This window comes from Delphinus delphis, chromosome 13 (assembly GCF_949987515.2).
Source record: "Delphinus delphis chromosome 13, mDelDel1.2, whole genome shotgun sequence".
NCBI lineage: Eukaryota > Metazoa > Chordata > Mammalia > Artiodactyla > Delphinidae > Delphinus > Delphinus delphis.
The window spans coordinates 22205522-22230130 of record NC_082695.1 but is presented as its reverse complement, the minus strand read 5'-3'; the positions used below and the strand labels follow the sequence as shown (position 1 = coordinate 22230130).

At 56.3% G+C, this 24609-nt stretch overlaps 1 protein-coding gene and 1 non-coding gene across 3 annotated transcripts in view; both read left to right on the top strand.

Annotated features, from left to right (window-relative positions):
* The window catches only part of AP1B1 (adaptor related protein complex 1 subunit beta 1), a 53427-nt gene extending 29766 nt beyond the window's left edge, over window positions 1-23661 (top strand). Inside the window, exons 7-22 of one of the 2 annotated variants that reach the window (XM_060028305.1) lie at window positions 238-459; window positions 2930-3050; window positions 3414-3509; window positions 4523-4638; window positions 4988-5153; window positions 10391-10489; window positions 10962-11221; window positions 11837-12038; window positions 12835-12855; window positions 13456-13599; window positions 18135-18280; window positions 19538-19667; window positions 19970-20054; window positions 20687-20773; window positions 20866-21020; window positions 22507-23661. In XM_060028305.1, the coding sequence (XP_059884288.1) occupies window positions 238-459; window positions 2930-3050; window positions 3414-3509; window positions 4523-4638; window positions 4988-5153; window positions 10391-10489; window positions 10962-11221; window positions 11837-12038; window positions 12835-12855; window positions 13456-13599; window positions 18135-18280; window positions 19538-19667; window positions 19970-20054; window positions 20687-20773; window positions 20866-21020; window positions 22507-22581 (2125 nt within the window). In that variant the 3' untranslated portion in view covers window positions 22582-23661. The remainder of the gene's footprint in view (window positions 1-237; window positions 460-2929; window positions 3051-3413; window positions 3510-4522; window positions 4639-4987; window positions 5154-10390; window positions 10490-10961; window positions 11222-11836; window positions 12039-12834; window positions 12856-13455; window positions 13600-18134; window positions 18281-19537; window positions 19668-19969; window positions 20055-20686; window positions 20774-20865; window positions 21021-22506) is intronic. The other variant, XM_060028306.1, reaches the window with a different exon arrangement.
* LOC132436682 (small nucleolar RNA SNORD125) lies at window positions 18771-18867 on the top strand. The gene has a single exon (XR_009521837.1). It is a non-coding gene; the product is annotated as a small nucleolar RNA SNORD125 (small nucleolar RNA).
* Window positions 23662-24609: the final 948 nt, after the last annotated feature.

The window sequence follows — 24609 nt, the reverse complement described above, 5'->3', positions numbered from 1 at the left end:
TGCATTGCCTCATTTAAGCCACCAGCAACCGTGTGAAGTTGGCATCATCATCTCCATTTTTTTAGATGAGGAAACTTGAGGTTCAGAGTGGTTTTAAGCTGCTTGGGGTCAGTTAGCAGGAAACAGAACCAGGAGCTAGGTCTTCCTCCTACAGAAGACAAGCTATCTTGATAACTAAAAACAGGGTGTTTCCCCTTGCTTGTCTCTCCTATTTGTCCCCCTCGGAATGAACCGCAGCATCTGTGAGCGGGTCACCCCCAGGCTCTCCCACGCCAACTCCGCTGTAGTGTTGTCTGCTGTGAAGGTGCTGATGAAGTTCATGGAGATGTTGTCCAAGGACCTGGACTACTATGGCACGCTGCTCAAGAAGCTGGCCCCGCCCCTGGTCACACTGCTGTCGGCCGAACCGGAGCTGCAGTACGTGGCCCTGCGAAACATCAACCTCATCGTGCAGAAAAGGTACTGGGACCACCACATATGGGTAGTGTGTGCCCTGGGGGGGGGGATCTCCTGCTGGGAACAGGGGCTCTGAAGGGAAAGTGACCTGTCACCGTGCAGGATGTCTCAACAGCTTAACCCAGGGGTTCTGAGCCATCAGCATCTTTGTCCCACAGGGGACATTTGACAATGTCCAGAGACATTTTTGGTTGTCACAGTGGGGGCTGCTACTGTCATCTAGTGGGTGGAAGCCAGGGATGCTGCTCAACATCCTACAGTACACAGGACAGCTCTGCCCCCCCATAGAACTATCCATACCAAAAAGTCTGTAGTGCTGAGGTTGGGAAACCTCGGCTTAGCCTAACCAGGTAGCATGCTGGATAAAAGCTAGCGTGCACTTCTTAACCTTGGAGAGTGGATGGTCCACAGTCCACACAGCCTTCCTGAAACAGGCTGTAAGATCGTGTACGTATGCGCACACTCATTTTTCCTCGGTAAGAGTCCATAGCTCTAGAGGCTGGAGGACTCCAAGATGAGGCACCATGGATTTTGCATTAGCCTCAGGGCCACTCAGAATGCTGAGCAGCCAGTTTCAGTCCACCCAGTAGGAATGACCACAGTAGTGAGCCACTGCTTAAGGGAAGGTACCTGACACCGGGGTGGGTTGGGCTAAGAAACAAGGACCAATCCAGTAAGGGTGCAGGGCAGCTCCATGGAGTGGGGCCAGACTCTGCAGTTCTACTTCCAGCCTCTTTGGTCAAATGGCTGGATCAGCAACTAACTCAAAAGCAGAACAAGGGCCTCTTGTGGACAGGGAGCATGTGTGGAAGACCACACATGCTCCCTGTCTTTATAGCTTCAGTCTGGTTCTTAGTACACACATGGGGGCCCAGAAAAATCAGTGGAATTCAGACATTTGCGAAGGTTTGGGAGGTAAATTGGGGCAAGCTTTCTGAGTGCCTGAACAAAGGGATGAGACTAGGGATTCACAGTTGCAGTGTGGGGTTTAGTGAGGTGTCGTGACCTGTGGATCCCAATCAGCAGGAGGGGCTCCCTGTGCTATATTTAACAAGGCAAACCTCCTAAGAAGTTGACCCTGTTGCTGAGGCACTACCAGGCCCAGACCCAACATGCTGTTGGGTAGCTTGTGCGGAGTCCTGATGGCAGAAATCACAACTTCTGCCGCCCAGCTCAGGATCCTGCCTCGCTTTGCCAGGACCTCCCCGCAGCCTGCTCAGCAGCACTGAGGACCATCCTGGGCAGGGTCCCTCCTTTCTCTTTGCTGGGTCTTCTCGCCTCTTCACCATCTGTCCTCATTCCTTTTTGTTCCTGCTCTCTTTTCTGGGAAGGGTGCGGGAGTAGGAGTCAGGTAGGGGAGGTGACTCTCATCTTGCTCCCACCCTTATTAGCACTAGATGTGTGACCTAGGGCAGGCCCCTCCCCCCTCAGTTTTCCTCAGCTAAGAAAAATGAGGTGGGTGGTGCCGGTGAGGGAGGAGCATGACACTGGTGACAGTTCCTGCCTAGCAAGTGCCTTCTCTGAGGCAGATACGGATCATGCTAGATGCTTTGCATCTACCTCTCACAACAGCCCTGTTATGTAGGTCTCTGTGCCGGGATCCCCAGGACCACCCCCACACACACACACACACTTAGAGATTCACTAGAAGGACTCACAGGAGACAGCATATCATTGTTTTCATAGCTGAGGTTTATCATCGACCTCGTAGGGCTGCACAGCTGGATCATGAGGGAGAAAGACAGGTGGAGTCTGGAGGAATCCTCGTGCAGGCTTCCCATGGGGGGTCACACAGAGCATGTTCCTCCCTCAGCGACAGTGCAGCAGCATGTGTGTAATGTTTCTGCCCAGGGATGCCTGTTTGAGACTTAGCACCCTGGGTTTTTTTTGCGGGGGACGAGTCATAAAGGCACCCTCTGCCTGACACCTACCAAAATTCCAGGCTCCTAGAAGGAAAGCAGGTGTTCAGCAAAAACCATGTTGTTTATACAAACACTCAAGGCACAGTTAACCACCTTTATCATTTAGGGAATGGTGAGAGCACTCCCAAAAGCTGAATTCCCAGATGCCAGTCCTTTCTAAGACTGGCAACTCGGGCCTGCAAAGGTAATGCTTCTGACACAGAACGCTTCCTATTTCGTGAGTGAGGAAACGGGCCTGAGGTCACCAGCTAGGATTGGAACTGAGGCCTGACTCCCAAGCCTGTTGCCTGATGCCTGTGGCCTCTTGAATGTGAACTGTTTCTTGCTCATATTCCCTCTTCCCTTCCTGGAATGTGCTTGGACACACAGGGGCCGGTCAGAACCTTGGTTGGCAGGTCCTGTGCCCAGGAGCGTGCAGCCATGGGGGCGACTACTTTCATGGATGTCAGTTTCCATGTCCGACCCCAGAAATGTCCCAGCAAACATGGAAGGGTTTTCTCACAGGGCCTGTGACTTGCTCTTTGCTCTTCGGGCAACTTGCCCACCACCAGGCCTGAGATCCTGAAGCACGAGATGAAGGTGTTCTTTGTGAAGTACAATGACCCCATCTACGTGAAGCTGGAGAAGCTGGACATCATGATCCGCCTGGCCTCCCAGGCCAACATCGCCCAGGTCAGCAGAGGGTGGTGCCCAGCGCACCGGGCTCTGTGAGCAAGCTCTCCACAAATGAATGTTAACTGATATTTTTGTGATTAAAGAGTTTGTTCTCTCTGTTATTACTTCACATCCATTGAAGTGGTAGTTAGGTGGATATGTTAGCTAGATCAACCAAACTAAGGATTGTCCATCCCTGCCAACTAGTCCTTCCTGTTTTCCTCTTGGGGCACCTGTGACAGCTCTCTCCCTCCCTTGGAACTTCCACTTCGAACAGGAGGCAGAATCCCACCCTTCTAGGGGTGTGTGCATACCCACAGCCCAGGGGTGTTCCAGGAGGTTGCCCTGCCAGATCCCCCCAACTGCATCTTTGGGCCACAGGTGTTGGCGGAGTTGAAAGAGTACGCTACAGAGGTGGATGTGGACTTTGTACGGAAGGCTGTGCGAGCCATTGGCCGTTGCGCCATCAAGGTGGAGGTGAGGCTCTGAGACTCTGTCCTTGGCGGGGGGAAGGAGGAAAGGAAAGGAAGCTGAAACCAGGAAACCAGTCTGATTCCAGCAGAATCTGCCAGCTGCTCATGGTCCAGGAAGGCCTGAGGGTCACAACTGGAGCCCCCAAGGTACCCACGGTACAGATTTGGTTGGGCTCCTTCTCATCTGTAATCTCCCGTGGGCCTCTGAGTTGCTGCAGGTGAAATTAGCCCATCATCGTCAGGGGTCTCCTGCAGCATTAGCTAAGACAGTGTGGCAGCCCAAGCTGGCGGTGGCCCTGGTAGACTTAGCTCTCACTTTGTGGAGCTTTGGGGCAGGGGCTCTGCCTGTTGGACGTTTTGGCAGATATCATGATTCAGCTGTCCATGTGCCCTTATCTTCAAATTCCCAAGGGTCATTCAGACCCCTGTGTCCTGGCACTTCATCCCTCCCATTCTTTGCCTCTGGAGAGGTTCCTTGATCACTGATCTGACTCTCCTTAAATGGGTCTCCTGGAGGCTAGGGGATCTGGGACAGCTGGTCACTTTAGCCCAGCCCCTTGAGACGTTTTCCATTTGGCACCCGTGATGGCAGTCTGAGAAATCTCTCCCATAGAGCCTAGTGCAGCGTGTTGGAGTAGAGGGGTGTGGGGAGGGCTGGTCCAAGCAGAGACCTCCTAAATGCTTCTGGTCACGGGAGCCCATTTTGTGGAACAAGTAGAAGTGAAACCCTGCTCTCAGGGCTTGGCCTAGAAGAGCTCCAAAGACCCTCCCTGCTCTCAGAAGCTCTACTGGCCTTCTCCTCAGTCTAATTCTATCTCCCTGTGTCCCTGCCATCCCAGGACCATCATTTTGTACTCATTCTCCCACCTGTTACCTGCAGAGAGGGTTCTCCTGTTTTCCTGCTGTGAAAAGGAAGGAGGGCAAGGTGTGACTGAGCCCTTGACCAAGGCATGTTGGTCAGAGGTTCTGCTGGAAGTGGGTGCAAGGCCTTGCCCACACTCTCCTCTTCCCACACAGCAATCTGCCGAGCGCTGCGTGAGCACACTGCTCGATCTCATCCAGACCAAGGTCAACTACGTGGTCCAGGAAGCCATCGTGGTCATCAAGGACATCTTCCGCAAGTACCCCAACAAGTATGTGGCTGCCCCCCCGCCCCATGAGGGTGTTGTGGCTCTGCCAGGGACGGGCTGGTGGGGAGGAAAAGCAAGGAGGAGCCTCTCCCTCTTCCTTATTTTTCTGCCGTAAACAGCATTCTCAAAAGAAACCCTTTATTTTTTGCTTATTTCTCCTGAGCCGACCCTGCTCTGCTCCCCAGGCCCAAATAAGAACTGAAATGTAAAGGATAAAACTCAAATCCTGTTACTTGCCAGCCTCTCGGGCTCTTGTGGGACAGCTGCCCGTCTCTGTTGGCCCCTCCCGGGCCTCCCCTGGGTGGCCCGGGCTCCCTCAGTGCTCACGTGCCGGCCGTGCCCTGGTCTCCAGGTATGAGAGCGTGATCGCCACGCTGTGCGAGAACCTGGATTCCCTGGACGAGCCTGAGGCCCGGGCCGCCATGATCTGGATAGTGGGCGAGTACGCCGAGCGGATAGACAACGCGGATGAGCTGCTCGAGAGCTTCCTAGAGGGCTTCCATGACGAGAGCACCCAGGTGAGATGTTGGGTGGCCGACTTGGGCATGGCCAGCAGCTCAGCACCTGCGGTCCCTCCTGCCGTGAAACCCTCCTCTCAGCCAGGAGGCCTCAGGGCCCTGCCCCTCCTAAAACTGCACTGACGGTGCAGACAGACACAGGAGTGCTGTATGGGTGACAGGTGTGGCTCCTTGCCTCCCACACTGCGGTACCTAAGGGGGACATGTGAGGACACTCTGTGGTGGTGGCTATTGAAGACTGCAAAAGTTTCTGGTTTTGTTTTAATTTTGTATTTATGTTTGGATAGGTATAGTACATTGACTTGGTTCAAAATTGAAAAGACACAAAAGGTTATATAGTGAAAATTCTGTTTCCTACCACTTTCCTGGTCACAAGTTCTCCTGGAGAACACCATGTTATTTATTGGTTTCTGGCGGGTACTTCCAGAGAGAGAGTTTAGGAACACACCAGCCAGTTCCTCTACAGAGACATGAATAGTCAATTTTCATCGTTTGTGGTACTTATATTACATAAAGTCAAACACTGATTTAGTAAGTGCTAAACCATTGCTTCCAGGAGAAATATAGAGTTGGGTTCCTACAAACCCCAGTCACAGCATTTTTATCAGCTGGTCAAGGTAAACCTTGTTTTATGTGTGTCTCTGTTTAGAGACACCTTATTTATTAATATATTACTGTTGATTCATTAGCATTGAACTCATAGCCAGCAGCACTGTAACTCATGCCTGAACAAAGCTCATCTAACACATGTATTTTCTCTAAAAGGCACATCACAGCCTTCTTGCGCTTAGGAACACCAGATAGCGCTTTAGCACTACACTGGGGGTGGGATGGGGGCATTTTAAACAGCAAAATCACCAACAAAAAGCACCAAAATGTGAAAGACATGGCACTAAGTAGACTGTGAAGAAGTCACTTGTTTACAGTATGAGAGTTGAGACAGACGGCAGGGCACCGCCTCACTCGACCTCAGCTGGGAATGTGTACTTCAGGCAACTCGAATTTTTCACTGCTGTGCATGTCTGTGAATGACCGTGAAAACGCCACAAGCACTGATTTCAGGGTCACCAGTAAATTTTAGCAAGCAGACAAATTTGCAGATGTGTCCTCTGTGAATAATGAGGATCAACTATATATATATATATATATATATTTCTTTCTCACTTTTTTAAAATATTTATTTATTTATTTTTGGCTGTGTTGGGTCTTCACTGCTGTGCACGGGCTTTCTCTAGTTGTGGCGAGCAGGGGCTACTATTCGTTGCAGCGTGCAGGCTTCTCATTGTAGTGGCTTCTCGTTGCAGAGCACAGGCTCTAGGCACACGGGCTTCAGTAGTTGTGCTACACAGGCTCAGTAGTTGTGGCTTGCGGGCTCTAGAGCACAGGCTCAGTAGTTGTGGCACACGGGCTTAGTTGCTCCGTGGCATGTGGGATCTTCCCAGACCAGGGCTCAAACCCGTGTCCCCTGCATTGGCAGGCGGATTCTTAACCACTGCGCCACCAGGAAAGTCCCCTCACTTATTTTTAAATACTGATAGTAAACTATACAAATTGAAACTGATCAGTACCTTTCATTTTTCCCTTAAAAATACATTGGAAGGCCATGCCATTATTAATTATTAATTTGTGCCATTATTAATTTACAATTTCAGAGGAGTCCTTCATGCAGAAGGACCATGTTTGTTTAACCAGCCTCCCCTGACGGATATTTAGGTGTCCAACCTTCTGCTCTTTTAAACAGTACTGCTGTGAATAACCTGTGGAAAGCACACCTGCATGTGCAGCTGGAGGGTGAATTCTTAGAAGCACGATGCTAGGTAGAAGGGCCTGTGCATTGCAGGTTCAGGTTGCTGTAGCAGATTTCCCTTGGTGTGGAGATTGTTCTGGTTTACACTCCTGTCTCAGAGGTGGGAGAGTCCTCTCCTTACCTCCTTTGCCAGCCTAGTGCATGCTCAGACTTTATTTTTGCCTATCTGATTGATAACAAATGGTACCTTGGTATAGTTTTGTTTGCATTTCTGTTTTGAGTGGGGTTGAACATCTGTACATTTGTATTCCCTCTTACGTGAACTGTGCTCATGCACGTGGGGCCTTTAAAATGTCTGTGAGCACAGAAATCTTAGCTGCCCAGCTGGCGCAGTGGAACCCAGTGGATCAGACTTTGGACCTTGAATCGGAGATACCAGAGTCCAAACCCCTCTTCTGCCCCTTCCTGGCTTGCTGCCTTTATGCTAACCCTTTACCTGTCTGAGCCTCAGTTTCCTCATTTACAAAATGAGAGTCATAAGACTTTCCCTCATCCTGTGCTGTGAAAGTTAAATGGGATGCTTTGTGTAATGTCCCTAACACGTGCGCAGCCCCTAAATTAGAAGCACTCATTAATGGTGGTGTCAGTGTTGGTCGGAATTGGTTTAAAAGCACACTTGTCCAGGCAGAAAACGGGACCTTTAGGTTCCTGTAGCTGAGTCCAAGGAGCGTTCTCTCTTCTGCACCCCTGGGTGAAGGTGCGTGGGTGGTGGCAGTGGGGCTGTCTCTGCCTTCCTTGGGTGGCATTGCCCTTGGGCAGGTTCCCCACCAGTGAAGCTTGCGAGGTGTCAGTGCTTCCAGGCTACGTCCTTCTCACTTAGCAACCCCGTAACTGCCTTCCCCTCAGTGGTTCCAGCAACAGTTCAGGCCTGTTTGCATTACCCTGAGCCAGTCCCTGTCTCCGTGGATTGAGAGGGCCAGAGAGAAGGACAGTTCTCTGAGGGAAAGCCAGCGTTTCAAAGCCAGAAGATCGAATGGATGCTGGGTGGGAAAAACAACAGGTGTCTGTCACAAAATAATAATAGTAATTCTCACCGACTCCCACTGCCACCTGCCACGTCCAGCTGGCAGCCTGCCCCAGGGCTGCCTCCACTTCCACCGCACCAGCCTCCCTCCCTTGTCAGAGAAGCAAAGCCCAGTCTGGGCTGGTTTCTGCTCCTGTAGTCAGGTCCTGCTGGGATGACTGCAGAGGATGCCCTGTGGAGGTGTTTCTGCCTGTGGCTCCTCCCCCATTGTAGGGTCTGGAGCGTTCAACCCGCCAAGCCCATTTCCTCATCTCTGGCACAGGGTTCCTGCAAAGCTTATTGGATGTTGTGTGTAAACTGCCCGCTCCAGTGCTCAGCAAACAGTAGTTGGGTGGTGGTGGTGTTTTAATTAGATGGCCTGTTTCCTTTGCCTCCTGGGTTCACAGCACAGTTCAGAGCTTTTATAAGAATACTTAATGCTTTGCAGTTTGGGAACTTATTTATTTTTGGCTGCATTGGGTCTTCATTGCTGCGCGGGCTTTCTCTAAGTTGCGGCGAGCAGGGGCTTCTTATTACGGTGGCTTCTCTTGTTGCAGACCGCGGGCTCAGTAGTTGTGGCGCACGGGCTTAGTTGCTCTGCGGCATGTGGGATCTTCCCGGACCAGGGCTCAAACCTGTGTCCCCTGCATTGGCAGGCAGATTCTTAACCACTGCGTCACCAGGGAAGTCCTAGGAACTTACTTTAGATTGTCTCTTTGAGCCCCCTCGTCCTGGCTCCTAAGCCTCTCCAGCCGTGGACAGGGAGCGCTGCGTCTGGCCTGTCTGAGGGCAGGGGCAGCGGCATCTTGGCAGGGGGACTGCCCGGACCTGCAGGCTAACGGGAGCCTCAGTGTGTGTGTGGGGAGACGAGGTAGGGAGCTGAGGCGGCCCTGTTCCCAGGCAGCACTGCAGACCCGACAGTGATGAATGAGCGCTGGCAGCCAGCTGCCCGGGATTGGGGAGAACTTGGTAAAGAGTCCCTATGTGGCAGTTGTGGTGACGTTGACGATGATGACAGCTGTTGTGCATTGAGCAGAGGACACAGTTCTTTCCGTTTGTTGTCTCATTGACTCTTCCCATCAACTCTGTGAGGTGGTGCCTCCATTTTATAGATGAGGAAACAGACTCAGAAGTTAAATGGCTCGTCCAGGGTCACCAGCTGGGAAGGCATAGAATCAGAGTTCAAATGAGGTGTGATCTAACTCTGGCTCCAAGTAAGCTGCCATAGATTGGTCTTCAGAGCTCACAAGGACCCCCTGAGGTAGGCCACACATCTCCCTCAACGACTGAGGGTAAGTGGCTTTCTCTAGGCTACCCAGCCAGCGACTCGAGCCAGGTCTGGAAGCCAGTCCCCGAGCCACCTCCTGCCTTGGACACAGCTAGCCTGCTCCTCTGCCATTGGCCCATGTGTCACCAAATTGCAGGGACTCTGGATGCTTAGTCCCAGAAACAGACTGCATCCCCTCAATCCTGCATACCAGGGCAGCTAAGCCATTTGTTTTTGTAAGTGCCCTCCTACCGGACAGGCCCAGGAGGTGCAGCCAGCCCTGTTGCCACCCTTCTGCCGCAGGCCTGTCCCTAGCACAGTCTGGGGAGCCTCAGGCTGTCCTCTTGTCCCAGGACTGACAAAATGCGATGGGGCTAAGGAAGGTCTATGCACAGAATTGTTCTTTCAGAGGTGTGTTTTTAGTCAGCAGGTTTTTCCTAAGTGCCCGTTACACACCAGGCACTAGAATGAACAATAGCCAGGGATGCAGCAGTGACAGACACGATCCCTGACCTCAAGGGGATCTCTCCATAGGGCTTCCCAGTGGCTGGAAAGCATCTCCAGTACTGTGGGGTGGTGCCAGTGAGGGGGACAGGAGGCTACAGAAGTGGGGAGGGGGCACAGGAGGTACGTTCAGGTGAAGACAGTGGCAGGTGAGAGGTGGGGCTGGTGGGGCGGGGCAGGAATGGTTCCCGTCCTCTGGTGGAAGCACAGTTCCTCACAACAGGCTGACTGTGGGCCCTGCTGCCCCAGTCTGCTGGGCATCCCTGGCACCTGTTGCACTTGTTGGCAGATGGTCTTTAATAAGCATACCAGGCACATGTGTTGCCTCCGTAAGCTGCGGGCTCCTGAAGGCTGTGAGGCCTGGAGCCCTGATGGGTTTCTGGGACCCTAGCACTGGGCAGCAGCCCCCACCTGCCTGGGGTTGCCAGATAGCACTGTGGGCAGCTCCTTCCTGAGCGGTCGGGCGAAGGTCCAGGCTTCTCAGCACTACCTCTCCCCTGCTGGACTTGGCCTGTTTGTGTGGCCAACCCCAAACCCCGGAAAGCTGTTCTCAGCCTTTGAACATCGTTTTACCTCTCTGAGGTCCTCACCTGGTTTCCTACTGTCCCCACAAGAAGCTTACACTCCTTCCTCGCCCCCTCTCTGTCTTCCTGCAGGTCCAGCTGCAGCTGCTGACAGCCATCGTGAAACTCTTTCTGAAGAAGCCGACAGAGACTCAGGAGCTGGTGCAGCAGGTCCTCAGCTTGGCCACTCAGGTGGGTGCGCAGCCTGCCTGATGTGCCCAGCACAGCCCTTGTTCCACGGAGGGAGCTTCAGTCCAAGGAGCCAGACCTGGGTGGTCCTGCCCCTAAAACTGGCACCACTGGGATTTGGTCCCAGAGCATTCCAGGATCCCTGCTCAAGGAGCTCAGTCACAATCAAATAGAGGTGGGGCAGGGGCAGGTGGTGACTGAGCCAGACCATACATGAGAGAGGAGAGGGAAGTCCCTGAGAACCGGGAGGGCAGACGGTGGAGGACGCAGGGAACGGAGGCAGGAGCGGGCTGGGGGGAAACCGGGGGGCTGGGCCACATCTATTCAGGCGGTTTACAGGTGTGCTCCCGCCAGTGCTCAGGTTGCCATCATCAGTCACCCTGTGATCCCCTCCATGTCGTGGGACTACGGATGGGGCTCCCCCTTCCCCTCACCTGGTTGCTCCGAGTTTCACTGGCTTCTCATCACCTCCCAGGACTCAGACAACCCGGACCTGCGAGACCGCGGCTACATCTACTGGCGCCTGCTCTCCACGGACCCCGTGGCTGCCAAGGAGGTGGTGCTGGCGGAGAAGCCGCTCATCTCGGAGGAGACAGACCTCATTGAGCCGACGCTGCTGGACGAGCTCATCTGCTACATCGGCACCCTGGCCTCCGTCTACCACAAGCCGCCCAGTGCCTTTGTGGAGGGGGGCCGGGGCGTCGTGCACAAGAGCCTGCCGCCCCGCACCGCCTCGTGAGTACCAGGGGCCACTCGCTGGCCTGAGCCTCCCCATCTGCTTCCTCGGTTCAGTAGCACAAGCACTCGGGCCTGAGTCTGAGCAAAATTACGATTCTAGCAACTTTTTAGTGAATGCTTACTACATACCAGGTATTGACTCGGTGACAACAGCTCTGAGAGATGTCCCCTCTTAAGAGATGGGGACAAGAGGCATAGAGAGCTTGAGTGCCTGGTGCAGCATCCCAGGCAGCAGAGCTGGGCTCAGACTCGATTCTGCCTGACTCCAGAGCCCCGTTCCTCTCGCCTTCCTGCTCTGCGGCTCCCAGGGTTGTTGGCCTGGTTGTCCAGTCCTCTGGGGACCAGCACCCGCTCTTCTCTTTAGAGTGGGCTGAGTGAGGGGAATACAGATGGCCCTCCCTTCCCTCAGCCCGTGAAGCTGGATCTCTCGGAGAGCCAACATGATGGATCAGGCGTCGGAAGGCGGAGGAAGGGGGGATATAGACAGGCTTCTGGGACAGTGAGGAGACCCAGGTGCCTCTCCTGAGGGTGGATCCTGGAGACTGGGGGCTCTGGCCTCCCTGAGATAGCCTGACCCCCCACCCTGCTGAGCCTCTTTCCCTGTCCTGACAGGAGTGAGAGCACAGAGAGCCCGGAGACGGCCCCTGCTGGAGCGCCCCCTGGCGAGCAGCTGGATGTCATCCCCACCCAGGGCGACCTGCTGGGCGACCTCCTCAACCTGGACCTTGGCCCTCCGGTGAGTGGCCCACCCCTGGCCACCTCCTCGGTGCAGATGGGAGCTGTGGACCTTCTCGGCAGCGGCCTCGACAGCCTGGTATGTCCTGGGGCCCCCTCTGGATGAGGTTGATAGTGATCTCTGGAGGACCGATCGTTGAACGCCCTCTCTGCCAGACGCCAGCCAAGGGCTTCAGGCACATTTGCCTGCGAAGGTGATCATGTAGCTCCTTACACATCGGTGAGAGACTGAGGCTTAAAGAGGTCAGGTGACCTTCCTTCCAAAGAGAACACAGCTGCTAAGTGGCAGACACAGGATTTAGCCCCTTGCCGGGCTGCTGAACCCCAAGAGACCTGGAGCAGTGTAGGGCCTGTCTTAGCCCCTTCCCCTGAGTCTGGCACCTTGGCCCTGTAAGCCATACCTGCATCCACTTACCCCACATGCTGCACTGGTTGGGGGTAGCAGCCCAGCAGGCCTGAGAGAGGCCCATGAGAGGTCAGGGACAGTCCCTCTTTCCCTGTGAAAGGGGGTGGTAAGACTGGTCTGGGTGTTTCCCTGGGATTTCTTCAGGCAGCTGGTAGAGCCGGGTGGAGGGGGCAGTGGGGCCCTTGTCACTTGGCTATGCCTGTCTCAGGTCCCCAAGGCCACAGCATAGGAAAGGGTAGGAAGGACGAGGGTGGTCAAGTGAGGCCAGTGGGTCATGCCCTTCGTAGAGACAATGTGGGCCCCTCATAGGCCCGGCACAGCTTCACACCAGGCCCCTTTTGGGTGGAGCAGCAATGACTAATTTTCTCCCTCTTTCCCTCTCTTTCTTATCTCTCTGTGTCTTCTTTCCTGGCTTTTCTCTCTGCATGTGGCTGCCTGTTCTCTTCACCCTGCCTGCTTCTGCTTGGAGATGGGGGATGAGCCTGAAGGGGTATGGTTCAACCCTTGTGCCACCAACCCTGCTGCTCCTAGATCGCGCCCCCAGCATCCCAAGGGTCGGGTGATGTCAAAGCAGTTCCTCCCTGCTAGCCCTGGCCTCTGTCCAGTGTCCTGGCATCCTCCGCATTGACTGCCCAGCATCCAGCTGCCCTTGGGCCCCCATGTCCATTAATTCCTCAGCCCATCCTCACTACCCTACAATGAAGTTGCCTTGTCATCCTGAGGCTCGCCGGCCCTCTCAGTCCCCACAACCCCTCTCTGACATCCTGGGGTGCGTGCTGTCATCTGCTGAGCACAGCCCCCTCACAGCATTGTGTCTCAAGTACCCCTTTATCCATGGGCTGTTAGTTTGTGAGTGTCCCCAGCCCTTTCCCTCAGGGCCTGCGGAGCACGGGAGGGCTCGGCCTCTCCTCTCCACCCACCTCACTCTGTCTTGTTTCTGCAACTTAGAGTTGATGTGATTGCAGCCCTGCAATACCCCCTCCTGGCCTGCCCCCCTGTTTTCTAAAGGGCCAGGTGGCCACACTCATCCTGGGGCCCTGATGTCCCTGCCTTTGATGCCCGCCTTTGACCTGTTTCCCTTCCTTTCTAGATCGGGGCCTCCAACTTCGTGTCACCCCCAGCAGCAGCAGTACCAGCCAACCTAGGAGCACCCATGGGCAGTGGCCTGAGTGACCTCTTTGACCTGACCAGTGGCGTGGGCACCTTATCAGGATCATATGTGGCTCCCAAAGCAGTAAGTGCCATGGCTTCTCTCGTGGCAGGACGTGTGGCTCCTTAAGTGGCCCACTGTGTGGGATCGGCCCTGGCCGGCCAGGATGGGCTCCTGGAGCAGCAGTTGGCCAGCACGATGCTGAGGGCAGCAGGGAGCACAGGGAAGGGATGCTAAGTCAGGCGTGGAGGCCTGGGGAAGGCTTCACAGAGGGTGGTGTTGCTGGAGCTCAGGCCTTCAGATCAAGTCAGAATTAGCAAGGCAAAAATGGGGAGCGGGCTCCAGGCCCAGAGTTGAGGGAAAGCCCACACCTTCCAGAAAACTGGCAAAAGTCCCATCTAGTTGGGTCAGTGGTTCTCAGTGCTGTCCTACCCAATGCTCCTAATTGATAACAGGGGTTTTTTAATGCCCCCTCCTTTCATAATAAATGAGATCTGTGGACTGTACATCCTACCTATACATATAATTTCAAAAATGGTAAGATGTTGTCATCGCATAAAAGAGACTTAAGGGCTTCCCTGGTGGCACAGTGGTTGAGAGTCCGCCTGCCGATGCAGGGGACACAGGTTCGTGCCCCGGTCCGGGAAGATCCCACATACCGCGGAGCGACTGGGCTGTGAGCCATGGCCGCTGAGCCTGCGCGTCCAGAGCCTGTGCTCCGCAACGGGAGAGGCCACAACAGTGAGAGGCCCGTGTACAGCAAAAGAAAAAAAAAAAGAGAGAGAGAGACTTAAAAAGAAGAGAGTAAAATGATGTATTTCAGTGTTGTGGAGGCTTGGGCATGCCCACCCCAGATCTGATCACATTGTTGGGTGCTGGCAGCAGTGCAGAGTCACAGTGACACCACAGCTATAGAGAGTGTTTGTAGCTCACGTGCCATGAGTGATGTGGCCAGAGGTGCCATTAGTTTCTGAAATGGTGACTGACTTCCAGTTAAGTTCCAAACAAAACAAGAAACAGGCTTCCCTTGATTTTCACCATCATTAGTTTCCTGGAAATTTCAGGGCATGTTGAAACCATGCAGAAAATACTCAAGGGCTGCAGGACAGTGGCTCATTGTGAAGACCGTTGTCCTCAAGGCAGCATCCCTGACCCCAGCCCACTAAACACAGTGTGTCCCCCCCCCCCATTGCCTGCCTGGCGGTGCCTCAGAATGCCCACTGGGCCACCCAGGACAGTACCCCTACCCCCAGACTCCTGCCTAGACCAGAGCTGAGGAGGGAGGAAGCTGGCAAGGTCGGCTGCACCAGCTTTGAGCCTTTGTTCTTGATCCTGGTGCAGCAGGAGACATTGGAAGGTTTTAAGCAGGGATGAAGCAGATTTGCACTTGATAGCGATCCTCTGGCCACCATGTGGAGGCCAGACTGGAAAGGCTAGAGCAGAAGCAAGGAGCCGGTGGGGAGACTGGCAGGAGTTGGCTGATGGCTGCCGGACAGCAAGGCACTTGTAGGGGTGGAAAGGAGGCTGGACTGGAGGCAGGCGTAGCAGGACGTGGCAGGACATGGGGCTGGCGGGGAGGGGGATTCCAGCTGGAACAGTGGGCAAGGGGCAGGATGAGGGAAGGAGAGCTGAGTTCGGGGTGTGAGAACATGTGGGCCTGGCACTAAGGAGAGCACAGTGTGGGCCAGGCTTTTAGCCTCAAGGAAGCTGCCAGAGGGGACAGATGTGGCCTGATCCCTCACGACACTCAGGTCACACACCACGTCTGCCGCTTCGTTCCCAGCCAGAGCCGCTCTCTATTCCAAGGTCCCCTCCCCAAAGCAAGACACAGCAGGGCTTCAGGGGCACAGGGACATCTCCCTCATGACTGGGGAGCTATGAGCCAGCACCTGCCCTGCCCTGCCCACTACACCACAGTGGTGGCCAGAGCCCCCAGCCAGGATTCCTGGCAGGATCTGGGCCTGAGGGGCCCCCAGCAGACGGCAAGTCTAGTGCTGGCAACTACACACTTCCGTGCCGGGTACTGCATGAACATGGCATGGCCACCATCCCACTAAGTCCTCCCAGCAGCCTTATGATGCTGTTATTCCCATTTTTGCAATTGAGAAATCTGATTGCTTTTTCCTAAGGTCACATAGCTGGTAAGTGACAGAGTCTGGAACTAATGTAGGGCTGTGGCACCAAAGCCTCTGCCCCCAACCCTTATGTGATCTTTTTGTTTTTCTTTAAAGATTTAATTTCATTTATTTTTGGCTGCATTGGGTCTTCGTTGCTGTGCACAGGCTTTCTCTAGATGTGGTGAGCGGGGGCTACTCTTCGTTGTGGTGTGAGGGCTTCTTTTTGCAGTGGCTTCTCTTGTTGCACAGCACGGGCTCTAGGTGCGCGGGCTTCAGTAGTTGTGGCTTGCGGGCTCTAGAGCCAGGCTCAGTAGTTGTGGTTCACGGGCTTAGTTGCTCCGCAGCATGTGGGATCTTCTCGGACCAGGGCTCGAACCCGTGTCCCCTGCATTGGCAGGCGGATTCTTAACCACTGCGCCACCAGGGAGGTCCCCCTTATGTGATCTTAAAGTGTTTAAGGACCTCAGTGTGCCTATCTTAATGTCAGGGGTTGTCAGAATCAGCTGGCCCTCAGGGAGCTTGCCCTCTACATGTGGGTTCATTTTAACAGGTATTATCACTGCTTTGTCTTAGTGGAGGGCCAGATGAGAGTACCAACTGGAAGGAGAGGTGAGGGGATCCCAGGTTAGGAGTAATCAGAGCAGGCTGCCTGGAGGAGGAGTCCTTGCAACATGGGCAGGACTTTCTCCCTCCCGCTACCGTAGTCACAGGCGGGTTCTGGGATGTGGGTGTGCTCTCCCTCCAGAAGCAGTGGCTGTGCGGACTACATTTTCCTGACAGCGCTGTGACTACCTCGAATAGTTTGTCCTGCGTGCATTCCCCGCTCCTCCTGGTCAAGGGGAATGAGACTCTCTGTACAAGAACTTGGAGTTCCTCAAGCACTTGGGCCAGTGGATGCTGACAGTTCTAGACTCCATGAACCTACAATGACCAAGAGAGATGAGGTCCCCACCCTCGGCAGTCAGGATGGTGACAGTGCCAGAAAGAGCCAGTTTTGCAAGAACCTGGGAAAGGAAGCCAGGTTCCTTGGAAGGGCAGGGAGCAGGGAAGTCACCGTGGGAGCCCTCTGAGTGCTGTGTGCCAAATCACAGCTCATGGCTAAAGCCATGAGATTCTGCTCTCACAGATTTGTCTGGGGGAAGCAAAGCATGATCAGAGTTAGCAATTAGGACGGGGTTAGGGTGGGGCATGCTTTCCAAGCAGAGGGAGAACAGTGTGTGTGTGAGGACCAGAGCCCAGGGAGAGCAGGGCACCAGGCCTCGGAGGCCGTGGGCAGTGGAAGCATTGCAGGATTGAGGGGGTTCAAGGGTGCTGTGATCTGATTTGCATTTTAAAAGATGGCTTTGGCTGCTGTGGAAATTGGGGATAGAAGAATTGGGCAGCTATGCGGGTGGCTGCCATCTTACCTGGGGATCTCTGATGGTGGCTCAGACGCAAGCAGTGCCTGTGGAGAGGGGAGAGCAGAGAACGTGGTGGCAGATGGGAGGAGGTGGTGTTGACAGGACCTGAGCTGCATGACCATGGGGGTCATGGGTGGGCTGAGGGCTGGTGCCCAGATGCTCTGGTTCCTGGTGTTGGCGACTTGAGAGACAGTGGGGCGTTCACTGACACAGGGCACCTGGAGAAGCTGGCCTGGGGCGGGGCTGTGAGCTGTCCTGGTGAGAATAGCAACTTGAGAGGCATTTGCGCGTCCACAGGATGGCCCCTACTGGTGTCCCTCACGGGCACAGCTTTTAATTCATGCTGTTCGCTTAGCAAACGTTCCCTGCATACCAATCTCACACGAGGCTCCGAGCCAAGGATGCAAAGACAGAAAAGCAGAGCCCTCCCCTCGAAGAGCTGTCTGGGGACCGAGAAGACAGTTTATTTGCTAAAACGTCATTGCAGCGGGAGCCTGGAGAAGGAACCTGGGGGCAGGCTTCCAGGAGGAGGTGGGCTTGAGCTGAGACTCAGATGACAAGGGCAGCCAAGCAAGCAGCAGAAGACCTGCCAGGCGAGGGGTGCTCTTAGTACTGTCCTTGGTCAGGCCAGTTTGTACAATTAAAGGCCAGCCCTGCCTTCTGCGAGGAAGGGCAGGCTGTGACAGCCAGGGAGGCCTCAGGCTCTGGCTGAGGCCCAGAGTGCCCTTGGCTCTCGACTCTCCTTGGCTCGTCAGGAGGCTGGCAGGGCCCGCTTGTCTCATCGCCTTCCTCAACCCTGCTTCTGAGTCATCCTCTGACCTCCGGAGACTCGGCTCAGCCTTGGGCACACCAAGTTCCTCCCTGCCCTGTGCTGCTCCAGCACGTGGCCACACGGCTCGGGGGTCCTGGGCAGGCTGTGCAGGAGCCTTCCTCCCTTCCTACGGTTCACGTGGTCGTCCCCTGATGGTAAAGGCAGGTGTGATCAATCTGAGAGGCCCCTTTAGGTGTGAGGGAAGGGGGGGGTGGGGGAAGGACCCTCACGTGGGCTATGGAGTTGGGGACATGGTGAACACCAGCCCCCTTCCCATCGTCTTCCCTGCAGGTCTGGCTCCCAGCTATGAAGGCCAAAGGATTGGAGATCTCAGGCACCTTCACCCGCCAGGTGGGCTCCATCTCCATGGACCTGCAGCTGACCAACAAGGCCTTGCAGGTCATGACCGACTTTGCCATCCAGTTCAACCGCAACAGGTGAGCTCCCTGAGGCCAGCCTGCTGAGAGCCCACGCTGGTGACTGCAGGCAGGCTCTGAGGGCTGTGGGCCTGGAGCCTCTTTCTGGTGAAGGAGGATATTCCTCACAACCACATCTCAGGCCAAAACTCTCTAAAGCAGTGATTTTTCCCCACAGTAACCTCTTTATGTGGACACCAAAGTATGAGGTGGAGGGGCAGCGCACCTCCCTTTATTTTTGCTTTCCCCCACTGCCCCGGGGGCATTTTACTGACATAATCTCCAGATCTGAGCAGCTCCTGTCTCAGGAGTCTCTAAGAAGGAGGATGGGGAGTGGGCCTGCCCCCCAGCCTCCCCCATGTGGCAGGATTAAACCACCAGACAGGGCCTCTGTGAATGGTGGCTGCTCCAGGCTCCTAACCCCTACCAGGTCCCCTTCCAGGGAAGTTCTCCTGTCTGGCACCATCAGGGTCTTCATGGACCAGGCCAGCTAGGCCAGGGCTCTCTGGGGGACCCCAGCAGCCTCTCCTGATGATCCTTCTTCCTGAGCGGCTCTAGTGATGAGCAAACTGAGCCTCTAAGAAGTTGACTGAAGGGGCTGTTTCCTCAGGGTGAGCCTGTGGGCCAGTGGTTTCCGACCCTCAGTCAGACCAGGGAGACCCTAGAGGCCACAGAAACACTCCAGTGTCTCTTACGCTCTTGGGCATCCTCCTGATTTGCTCACATGCTGCTATACCAAGAAGCAGGGCTTTTCTGAATCTCTGTGGCCATCTTATGATCTAGCCAGTTCTGGCCCAGACAGTAAAACCCAGTGTCTCGTTTGGGATGGTCACATCCCTCCTGGGAGATGGAGGTCGGTCACTGAGAGTTGGGCAGTCACAGAGTTTTCAAATTAAAAGAAGCTTAAAGCCCCCTGGTTTGTTTTGTTTTGTTTTGTTGTTTTTTCCCCTGGTTTTAAATGGAGCTCCTTGAGGGCAGGGCAGGGGCACTCTTACCTGGGCCTGCCCAGCACCTCACCCAGAGGAGAAAGAGGAACAGAGATGGGCTTCAGGCCTTCAGCTGTCCCAGATTTCTCTTCCTGTTCCTGTGGCCATTGAGGGTTGGGGAGTGGGGGTCAGGAGCTTGTCCTTCAGGCCTGGGTCTGGGCCTGGGATGAGGCCGGCTCACTGGAGAGGCTTCTCGCCAGCTGCTGCCCAGGCTCCGGAGCCCCAGGAGCCCACCTGTCCTGTGTCAGCACCTGTTCCCCCGCCACCCCCACGGGGGCTTGTCTCTCCCCAGCTTTGGCCTGGCCCCCGCCGCCCCCCTCCAGGTCCATGCGCCGCTCAGCCCCAACCAGACTGTGGAGATCTCCCTGCCTCTCAACACGGTGGGCTCAGTCATGAAGATGGAGCCTCTGAACAACCTCCAGGTATGTTCCAGGCAGGGCTTGGCACCCCAGTCCTTACCCACCTGCCCCGGGGAGGAGCCTGGGGGAACCGTCTGGGGCCTGGCTGGTGCTGGCAAAGGGCTGTCTGTGGAATCTTGCTCTTGGACACAGACTGGGGGCAGGGATGGGGAGTGGGGGAGGCTGGTGGGAGGGGGTGTTGGGCATGGCTACCGGGGAAGTCATGAGAGGGAACCTGCTCAGGTGGGCTCACAGGGAGCAGGCACTTCCTGGGGCCTTCAGGGTGTCGAGCATCAGGGACTAATCGGGGACCCCCTTGTTCCTAGGTGGCCGTAAAGAACAACATTGACGTCTTCTACTTCAGCACCTTGTACCCGCTGCACATCCTCTTTGTGGAGGATGGGAAGATGGGTGAGTCATGAGGGTGCCCCTGGGATCCCTAGAACAGATGGATTGGCTTTGCCCCACGATAGACTCCATGAGTCACCGGCTCCCCTGCAGAGTCTGGAGTGAGGGTCACAACTTCACCGGGGCCCCCAGGGTCTTATCTGGCCAGCTCTGCCCCTCAGTCTTGCCTGCAGCCTCTAGACAGTCGTCGCATGGGCCCCCCGAGGCAGGGAGCCTCGGCCATGTGTCACACCTGATGCCCATCCCCTGTGCCCCAGCTGGAACCCCTGGGAAGACTCATCCCAGCACCCATAGGGCATGGAGCGCTTTGCCCACGTCATCTCTGTCACATCAGAAGCTCTGTAACACCGCTGTGACTAATGAGCAGGGTGCTCGGCTCCAGAGCAGCAGGAGGTCGGATTTGGGTGGTAGTGGGGAGAGCTCCGAGGCCCAGAGGCAGGAACCCTGGGTCTTTTGGGAACAGCACAAGTGGCCACCCTCACAGAGCTCAGGGTTTGCTCAGGGAAGCAGGAGGGGCTGTGGCAGAGCCAGTCCTGTCCTCAGCTGCAAGGTGGCACTGCCCCCCGACCCACTTCCTGCTGAGGGTTACTGAGCGGGAGCAAAGGTGTATCAGGATCCCACCTCTACCCCTCCAGACCGGCAGATGTTCCTGGCCACGTGGAAGGACATTCCCAATGAGAACGAAGCCCAGTTCCAGATCAGAGACTGCCCCCTGAATGCGGGTAGGACTCCTGAGCCCCGCCCGCACTCCATGCTGCCCCTCGCCTGTGCCCCAGGCCTCCCCATCTCTGACTGGGGGCCTTCTGACCCCCAGAGGCCGTGAGCAGTAGGCTGCAGAGCAGCAACATCTTCACCATCGCCAAGAGGAACGTGGAGGGCCAGGACATGCTTTACCAGTCCCTCAAGCTGACCAATGGCATCTGGGTGCTGGCGGAGCTGCGCATCCAGCCCGGCAACCCCAGCTTCATGGTGAGGGCCCCCGCTCCTGCCTGCCTGCCATGGGGCCTCTGCCTTCTTGTCTGGGCAGCCTCTCCCGTTCCCCTCCTTCCCGGGCCAGGGGTCGGCCCTGATCGGGGGGCACTCTAGCCCAGCTGAGCTGGGATCCCTTTGAGCCTGGCATTGGAGGAGCATCAGAATTCTGACCTTAGAAAGCTTTCAACTCAGTCCCATCTAGTTTCTCAGATAAGACACCAAATTGGGTCTCAGAACAGTGAGTTGGACCAGAAGATTCTGTAAAATTGGGCCCTATGAGGCGGCCCAGTTGGCCCAAGGCCCGTCTGACTGGGAAGTGGCTCCGCTGGGCCCCAGCCCTGGCCCTCCGGCTCTTCCCCACCTGAGTGTCCTCCTGGGAGGATGTGGATTCCGAGCAACTCATCCTCCCTGACCTTTGAGTCAGACCTCAGTCAGGACGTGGCTTCCCAGAGGCCAAGCTGCTGTTCCAGGCCCCAGAGAGCCCAGGCTTTGCTTCTCCCTGCACCCAAGTCTCGGGCAGGCATGACCCTCCAGAGGCTGCTCCCTGGGCTCCGCTGGTGGTGTGGGTGCAGAGGTCGGGTGGGGCCTCGGCGGTGGCTTCGGTGGTGGTAATTTCCGTCTCCCTGTGTTCGGTTGCTGCATGTCCACCTTCCCTGCTGGTGCCCGTGGTGCAGGACTTGGAGGTTAGCGGATTGCTTTTCTCTTCCTCTTCCCCTCCATCCTCCCAGCTGTACCTCGCACACCCCATCTCTTGGCCCGGCTCTCCTGAGTTGGCCTCACCCCGCTGCTCCCCAAAGCCGGGCAGACACGCATGCAGGCTGCAGGCAGGAGAATTGGCTGCCCTGTGCTCCCCAGCCTGGTGCCTTCACTTCCCACAGTCAGTGTGCACAGAGCCCTTCAGAGGAGACTGGGGCCCTGACTGCTAGAGCGCCACGTGCCCCTCCCCCTTCCCAACGGCCCCCTTCAGAGCAGTGATGTTGGCAGGAGGGGTGGCTGCGCTTGTCTCCACTGCCAGGGCTCTCCAGGCTCTTCCCACAGTTAGAGCCGAGCCAAGTCTGATGTGCCTGCTTCCTGTGCAAGAAACCAGAAAGACCACCCAGCGTCCCCATGGCCTCCCTCCTGGCCCCAAACCTCCTCCGCCCTCCATGGGCTGTGGGGGGCCTGGCAGCTCTGCAGGGTGCAGCCAGCACTGCCTGGCAGCCTCGGGCTCGTGATTCACGCTGCAGAGGGCCATGGTGGTGGGCGGACAGCAGGCATGTGGGCTGCGAGTAAATTTGGTCCCCACCCGGCTGGCTGCAGCGGCCGCCCCCTCACCTAAACCACACAACAGCCCCAGCCACTGCTGCCACCAGGCCACGTGTGCGCACCACCCTCTCCCATCTGGTTCCCTCCTTCTCTGCCTTCCCCGCCTGTTCCTTCCCAGCCCTGGAGAGGAGCTCCGGGAATGAGCGCTCCCTGTCCCCTGACCCCTCTCTCCCTGCAGCTGTCCCTGAAGTGCCGAGCACCGGAGGTGTCCCAGCACGTGTACCAGGCCTATGAGACCATCCTCAAGAACTGAGGCCCCGTCCAGCATCCGCTCCAGCCTTCCACCAGCCGCGTCAAGGAGCCCCCTGGGAGGTGGCAGCACCTCCTTCTCCCGGGAGGGACCGGGCGAGGCTCCTGGCACCCACAGGCTTCCCTGGTCCTGACAGTAGGGCCTGCCTGGGTCCTCAGGATACTCGCGTGCTTGAGACCCCCCTCTTTCCATTGCTGCTGACGTTTAGCGTCAGGTGAGGAGGGGACCAAAGGAGCCAGAGCGGCACAAGAGCTGGACGGGGAGATCCAGGGTTCTTCTCTTGCTTTTCCCGGCACCTGAGGGCGAGCACGCAGTTCCCTCCTCGGTTCCCAGCCCAGGAAGCCCCCTGCCCCAGTCTCTCTTGGGCTGGTGTTAGTCTCTCTTGGTGGTGCCCTCCTCACCGCCTCTCTCTTGGGATGGACCCTGGCAGGCATCCTGGCGTGTGTGGAGGGTCCACTGGGTACCAGGAGAGCTGCTCTGTCAGGGCCTGGGGCTCCCAGGGCCTACAACCCCACCCTCCCGAGCACTGAGCCGCTCGGGGAAGACCATGTGGAAGCTCCCAGAGCCCCCCCGGGCTCTTGCTCCCCTGGCAGACACGCCCGCCCGCTCCCCCTCTTGCCCGCGAGGACGGTCTCTGCCTCTGATACATTCCTCGATGTGTCCAGGGTTCCTGGAGCGGAGACACGGCTGAGAGGTGGGGCATGTGGGCGAGCGTGGTGCATCCTGTCTGGGGTTTCTCCTTAGCATCTGCTGCCCCCCTCCTGGCCTCCTTCAGTTGTGTCTGACAGAGCATTAGGTTTTCCTGTTACTGCTGTTTAATAATAAAGAAAGATTCTGCTTTTGGCAATCACGGACACTTTTTTCCTCTTCCACCAAATGTCAGAATTAAAAACTGCTTCCAAGTGGTTGAGGATGGTTTTCTTGAGCCCTGCAGTAACGATGTCTAATATATATAAATAGAGACTATATATTGTATGTTTACTCTTATTTTCAAAAAGAGAAAGTGAATAAAAATGATGACATCAAGTGTGTCCCTGGCCAGTGTGTCAGGTCCTGAGGCTCTTCTGGGCAGGGTCCTGGATCTCCTGGGGTCCAGGGTCAAGGGCTTGAGCTGTGTCAGCCCCTGCCTAGCCCTGCTGACAGTACCTTTCCCTCTCTTGTCCTTGGAAACTGCCTGCTGAGGCCTGCTGGTCTCCCAGCACCTCTCCCACCCTTGACCCCAGCTCCACCCGAGCCCATGCCGTCTTGCCTTTAGATGCTGGGAGGGCCGAGTGCATCTTGGTTTTCCTCAGCTCCTGGGAGCGGCAGGGAGGCCCAGCACCAGGCCTGTCTGGGCGGGCTGTTCCCCGCCCTGCATCTGCAGCGGCCTCCCCAGCCACCACCAGGGACACCTCATGTGGCCCCAGTTCTGGCACTGGCCTGGCTCCCGGGGTGGGGAGGGAGGTGGGGGGACTCTGGGCAGGGCTCTGTGGGCAGAGCTGCCAGTGGGTTCTCAGTGCCTCATGGCTGGTGGGCCCTCAGCCCCTTCTTGCCATGGCCACTCCCTGCACCCTGCCCATGCTGGACACACTGCTGTAGGCATTGGCAGGGGCACCTGGCCTTCCACTGCCCCACCTCTGACCCCTGGGGTGTCACCATACTGCCCTGGGACCCCAGAGTCTAGAACCAACCAAGGCCCCTGACCGTACAACCCCAGTTCTCGCCTCATCTGAAAGTCCCCAGCTCAGAAGGCCACACACAAACGCAGCTGGAGTCCCCTCCGTCTGTGGACTCACCGCAGCCTGCCCTGTCGCCTGCCGTCCTGACCTGCTGAGGCCCAACGCCCACCCAGCCTTGTGAGTGCACTGCTGTCCCCAGTGGGGCAATGATGAGGCCCAGGACCAAGCCCCTCAGGTGAGGGGGAAATGCCAGTGAGGAACGCTGTCCTGGCCAGACAGAGGCCCTTGGACTGTCATCAGACACCTTGGGTTCATGTGCTCGGGCCTCAGGCGGTTGTGGGAGGAAACTTACCATGATTTTGTCCCTCTCCAG